The sequence below is a fragment of the Brachyhypopomus gauderio genome, chromosome 9, assembly GCF_052324685.1.
Source record: "Brachyhypopomus gauderio isolate BG-103 chromosome 9, BGAUD_0.2, whole genome shotgun sequence".
Classification (NCBI taxonomy): domain Eukaryota; kingdom Metazoa; phylum Chordata; class Actinopteri; order Gymnotiformes; family Hypopomidae; genus Brachyhypopomus; species Brachyhypopomus gauderio.
Window position 1 is genome coordinate 775,208 of NC_135219.1, and position 6,607 is coordinate 781,814.

The 6,607-nt window shown below is 46.3% G+C and overlaps 1 protein-coding gene across 1 annotated transcript; it reads left to right on the forward strand.

Annotated features, from left to right (window-relative positions):
• The first annotated feature begins 1,204 nt into the window (after window positions 1-1,204).
• Window positions 1,205-6,290, forward strand: nrl (neural retina leucine zipper). Its single transcript, XM_077018170.1, has 4 exons — window positions 1,205-1,813; window positions 1,926-2,207; window positions 3,724-3,939; window positions 4,949-6,290. The coding sequence occupies exons 1-4, from the start codon at window positions 1,205-1,207 to the stop codon at window positions 5,093-5,095; spliced, it is 1,254 nt and encodes a 417-aa protein (XP_076874285.1). The 3' UTR covers window positions 5,096-6,290.
• Window positions 6,291-6,607: the final 317 nt, after the last annotated feature.

Below are 6,607 nucleotides of genomic sequence, written 5' to 3' on the forward strand. Positions count from 1 at the left end.
GTAAATTTTTGGAAGCTGAGAATTAGCCAGTCATAGTACTACAACATGCCATCACTGCATTAAGGTATTTCACCATTCCACTTGTGTGGATAAGCAAGCGTAGGGTGTTGCATATGAATTCACGTGTTCACGTGTTAGCACGTGCCTCCATCACCACGTGTCCTGCTCTTTTATACGTGAGGGGTTTGCATGAATAAGTCCGGCTGGCGTCTGTAGGGGGTGGGCCAGCGTTCCTGTGCTGCTTTTAACCTCCTGACCCCGAGCTCAGAGATGTTATCTACCCCCTCGGTTCCTGCCGAGCCATAGTCAGCCGTGATCCTGCAACAGCATTCAAGGACGTTACAACAGCTTTTAGAGAAAACACTGACCGGCTTGAGACAACAGATGTTACGTATTGCCTCAGAGAAACGATAGCATGGGATTCAGGTGGGTTTACCTCCTCATCCAGACCTTTCTGTGGGCGTAATCACATCGATGGAGTTGTTGATGCGCGATGACACAAACATTTAGTTGAATTAAGTAGTGTACAACAGAGCTTGGCTGTCTCACCGTTAATGCTACTGTTAGCAAATATTATGGAGTAGTTTTACATCCATTACGCTTTGTAAACTGCAGGAACTCAACTTCATGTGTTCTGTGCAAAGTCTTACACTCATCTTGCACAATTTAAGGAGTTCTATCAGGTTCCCGGGTTGCATCAGTTCTGATCTTGAAAGGCCTTTGGTAAAGAAGGCATCAACGCAAACTTCTCTGTAGGTTATTGAGGTTCCTGATTCCTGGACTTTAGCTCGAGATTATGTATTTTTTTAACCGTGGACTTTAGTTCCAGATCTTCTAGATCTTTTTCTGTCTCTCAGTTCCACTGCTTCCTTATTTCTCTTTACATTGCATCACACTGTTGTCAAATGATTCCTGTGTCTGTCTATTCATGTTCTTATCTCTGTCCCTGACAGGGTCAGGAGGTAACACAGGAAGTCCCCCTATAAAGGAACCACGAAGCCCCAATCAAAGGCTCAAAGAAAGGCATTGTTACTGGTTTGGGCCAATCAGGGATCTGTGGCGTGGTGTTATTGATCCTGTCCAGTTGAGGCACTGAGGAGATGGACTGTAACCTCTGTCTCTGTGCAGTGAGTGAAGCTTGAGCACTTGGGGAGGGACCAGTGAAGACCTCAGACAGCTGCTGACCTGTTGCACTGCGGCCATAATGTCCTCCCCTCCCCTCCCACTCCCCTCTCTGCCCCCCAGCCCCCTGGCCATGGAATACCTCAATGACTTCGACCTGCTCAAGTTCGAGGCGAAGCCCGACACCCCGCCCCTTCCCGCACCGTCCTCCTACACCAAAGCAGGAGTCCCGCAGCAGCAGGACACGTCCCGCTCTCCGTGCGCGGCACGTCCCCCTCAGGACAGCAGCGTCACCTCCAGCCCTTACACCTCCCCGCCTCCATCCCCCACCCTAAGCGACGCCCACCCGCCTTCGTCCTCCTCCTCCTCCTCTTCCTCGCTCTCCTTCCCGCTCTCCAACTCTGCCACCTACATGTCTGGACTGAGCTCCGCCTCTCAGGGCAACCTGAACTGTAGCCCCGCCCCCGGAGGCCCAACCCCGTGTGCAAACCCCGCCTCCCTGGAAGACCTGATCTGGTTGGCAGCATTGCAGCAGCAGTTTGGGGGCGAGGCAGGGAGCCCCGCCTCTCTCCTAGGTGCCCTGGGGGGGGCGCCGGAGAGGGGAGACAGGGGGGCCGTCGGGGGGCTTCTGGGATGCGACGATGCCGTGGAGGTCCTGCTCAACTCGGCTGCTGCCGCCGTGAGCTCGCAGGTACGGTCTGTGCGTGTGAGCCCACGCTGGCGTAGGTGGGCACACGTGAGCTTGTGTGGCATCTCTCCGATCTCTATTACATCTCTGACTCCTCCCCCTTCTCTTCACTCAGTTCCCCGCCCTCTCTCAAAGTTCTGGTGGCAGTAATCTGGGAGACTCCAGCAGTGAGAGCGGAGGTGAAGTGGGCGGGGTTAATGCCTCTGAGCTGTGTCCCCGCCCCCTCCTCTTCATGTCCTCCGCCCCTCCTCTGCACGGCTCCGCCCCCTCATTCCCCGAGCCCTCCAGCCCCCAGGGCCAACACCATCACCTGAAGCATCAACACCCCCACCCTGTCCATCACCCTATGCATGGCCATCACAGTCACCATCATCATCATCAGATCCAAGTTAGTCAGGTAACGAGGATGGCGGGAGGGGCTTGGGGGACCTATGCCCTGTAGGGGAGAATTGGGTAAGACAAAACTAACCCACCCCAGTGTGACGCAGTGTGACCCATATCTGGGTAACTGTACACAATATTTGTCATATGGCTCTAAGTTTAGTTTGCATTCTCCATTTTGACCGTTCTGTGGAAGGAAGAACCATATAGCTAAAGTAGTGGACTTCTAATACCTAATACATCTACCCCTAACATGGATAAGCTGAGACCCTAGACCCCCCATACTCAAATAGCGGCCCGCGGGACATGTGGCCCACGGGCCATCTATTTCTGGGTAACAACAACTCAAATGAATTCACTCTCTCCTACGCTTGGTACCAGTACACTAGCAGGAAATCGTTCTCCTTTACAATGTTGATGTTATAAACCCTTTATTTTGGTAAAGGGGTATTTTTTTTAAAGAACTGATGTTCAAAACTCTGAGCATAATTCAGAGTTGTTTGTTGGTTGTTGTGAAGATGCCTCTGCATCAATCTGCATCAATCTGGTAGCTGGGACCAAGTCGTGAAGGGGAGATTGACTGGCAGTTATGCTAATTCCTTTAGACTGAATTGTATTGAACCAATCAGATTCCACTCCATTCAATTCCAGAGCAAGATGGAGTCATTTCATATCTCGCTATTGTTATTTTGATTGCTTAGAAACAGGCGTCGAGGATGGTAATACATTTGAAAGAGAGACTGGAAGTGAAACCAAATTAACTGGATGACTCTGCATTTTGTTTGTGGGAGGTTCAGTTGGGAAGAGGGAAGATAAATTACGTTTTAAAATGTGCAGTGGGTCTTAAAGATGGCCCTGATGCCCCCCCCCACACACACACACATTTTGCTTTTTCAGCTGCAGTAACAGTGGGGTCTGGTGTAGTTCTGTAGGAAGGATGGTTTTGTGAGTGTGTGTGATTGTGTGATGTTCACTGTGAGAATGATGCGTTTATGATTGTGTTATGTATGTGTGATGTTGTTTTTATAATGTTCTGTCAGGATGCTGCTTGGAGATCTGTAGGCTTGAATGTAGAGCAGGTCTATGAGATTAACATAATATCTGCTATTATTATTGTTTAATCCTGATCACTGTCACTTACACTCAGTCAGATAACACTATAGATTATGGACATGTGCAGCCAAAATGTGCAACCCGACACACACACACACACACACACACACACACACACACACACACACACACACACACACACACTCACACACACCACAATCAGCCATAACAGACATTATACAACATACACCACAATATGAACACAACCATTCCAGAGAAAAGGACTGAATCGTTAGGAGTGTAAGGTTTAATAACTTTATCTTCGAACATTATCTCGGCGTATCGCTGCAAACTTGTTTCAGTCACTGCTTCAAACTTGTCTTCAAAACTTTTAAAAATTAATATTGCGTAATTACGCAACCACGTGATTTGATCCCAGCGTTCTAACGTGACCTCTTGTTCTGCCGACGTGCCCTCAGTGCGGGATGCTCGAGCGCTTTTCTGACGAGCAGCTCGTGAGTCTGTCCGTGCGCGAGCTGAACCGGCACCTGCGCGGCGTGAGCAAGGACGAGGTGGCGCGCTTGAAGCAGAAGCGACGGACGCTGAAGAACCGCGGATACGCGCAGTCCTGCCGCTACAAGCGCCTGCAGCACCGGCACGCGCTCGAGACCGAGAAACACGTGCTCGCGCAGCAGGTACACGCGCTCGCGCGCTCTGGTCCCGTCATATACGCAATCACACAAACAAACACTGCAGACAAATGACACAGATGGGGACTTTGACATTTTTAGTCCATTCAGTGCTCAGTTCATAACCACATTGTGCAGATCTGAACGCACAGGAAAGAAACGTGTTTCTAATTAGTCTCGAGCTGCCAGCTGAAGGTTCTTGTGAATGCGGAGAATTTGCCATTACATAAGTGTTTTGAAATAGGCTGCTCTCTTTTTCCGCCATCCCTCTCTCTCTCTCCCTTTCTCTCTCCCTGCCTCTCGCTTTCTTTTTGTTGTGTATCTTCTTTCTGCCTCATCCTCCTTTCTCTCCCTGACTGTCATTTCTCTTTCCCTCGCCAAATTTCTCTCTCTCTCTCTCTTTCTCTCAATTCAATTCAATTTCAATTCAATATAGCTTTATTAGCATGACTGTATAGGATACAGTGTTGCCAAAGCATTACAGCAATGTTAACAATGACAATAACATTGACAAAGAACAAATAACAATAATAAAATAAGATAAAATATGATAACATTTAGGGAAAGTTATCATTTCAATTATTTACATTCACATTCTGAAGCTGAAGGGGGGGGGGGGGTTGTTTCCCACTGTCTCTCAGGCTGTGACATGTACTTACATATTTAGCAGCGAGGGGGGCGCTGTGTCCCCCTCCTAGAATGATTTTTAATTGTTCAGTTTGTGTTAATGTTTCTCTCTCTCTCTCACTCTCTCTCTCTCATCATTTCTCTTTCCCTCGCCACATTTCTCTCTCTCATCATTTCTCTTTCCCTTGCCACAATTCTCTCTCTTTCTCTCTCTCTCTCTCATCATTTCTCTTTCCCTCGCCACATTTCTTTCTCTCTCTCTCATCATTTCTCTTTCCCTCGCCACATCTCTCTCTCTCTCTCTCTCTCTCTCTCTCTCTCATCATTTCTCTTTCCCTCGCCACATCTCTCTCTCTCTCTCTCTCTCTCTCTCTCTCTCTCTCTCTAGCTGGAGCAGCTGCAGTGCGAGCTGACCCGTGTGCTGAGAGAACGAGACGTCTACAAGGCTCGTTACGAGAAACTCATCAGCTCAGCCGAGGCCCCGCCCACCCGAGCCAATAACCCGCCTTCCCCATCCCCAGACTACTTCCTGTGATATCGGCTGGTAAGACTATCTAAAGAGGCATGCGAGCTGATAGACGGAAGGCTTGTAGTAAAATATGCTACTAAACCAAAGTGGGTTAACTATTACATTTGGGGTTGACTCAAAGCCCTCGATCATGACTTCAGAAAGACTACATTTCTGCTGCTAGATGATTTATTGCATGACCAGTCTACAAAGAAATTTACCAGCAGGTCAAAAAGATCTGTCTTGTAATGACAGATATCAGATCACTACCAAAGACACTGTCCTCCTCACACTCAGACCTGTGACTTCAAGACTGGCCAAACCCACCTGGTAGGTGGGGACGTCCTCTAAGTGCTTGCTGCTTGTTTCAAGGTTGTACCAATTATAAATATGAATTTTGTGTGCAGATTTTGACCGATACACAGAAATCTACTGATAATACCGTATGATCTACACAGATAATGTAAAACTACAGATGACACTGATGGCTTTTTTAAAACCAGAAATCTGTAAATCTTTATACATAAAGACATCGAGATGAAAATGATGTTCACACTATTCAACAACAGTAATGTATAATGTTACTTTCTGATTTACAGTACAGGCTAGCGTCCCCTATTTTTACAAAAGAAAATTATTGTGTTTCCTTCCACCAGATTAGTCATATTTATGACAACCTTTCATTCTTGAACTAAAGATTGTGATTGTGAAATAATTTTGCTTTGTTACAGAAATAGATATGAGTCAGTGTACAGGAGAATGCAGTGCACCTTAGCTGCTGTTCATTATTCCTGTGTCATAGGTTTGGAAATGGGTCTGTGATTAATATGGCTGAATGAGTTCATTGGTTTTGAGTGACTGTTGTTTACATGATTTGAAAATAAAAATATTTCAATCAATGTTTGATTACAATTACAAAGGATACAGCAACAATTTTACTTCCCAGTTAGCACATCTGAGTACTGTGGGTTACTCTGATTGGCAGATCTGGGCACTGTGGGTTACTCTGATTGGCAGATCTGGGCACTGTGGGTTACTCTGATTGGCAGAGTTGGACACTGTGGGTTACTCTGATTGGCAGATCTGGGCACTGTGGGTTACTCTGATTTGCAGATCTGGGCACTGTGGGTTACTCTGATTGGTAGTCTTCAGTGTACTCCCTGTGAATTGTCTACAGACATTACAACTTTACAAGGTTTTCTTTTTATACCTGTGGTTTAAATTTGTCTTTTTATTCATTCCCCCTATTTATTCACAATTATTTATTGTTTGTTTATGTTTTAAATAACTGGTTTGTAGTGTGTATTTTATTTATTTTATAGCTTGATTAAACATATTAAGCTGACCATGATTGGAGTCACCATTTGATTTATGAACTCTTGTAGTGGTTTCATATGAAATAAAGACATTTTTATCGTGTGTGTATTTATTATTCTTACATTTTCCCTCATTCCACTTTCCAAATAGGCTGAACACCTTCAGGCTGCAGAAGTGAACATGCACTCAGTGATGTTCATGGCAGGTGCAGCATGCTGCTCT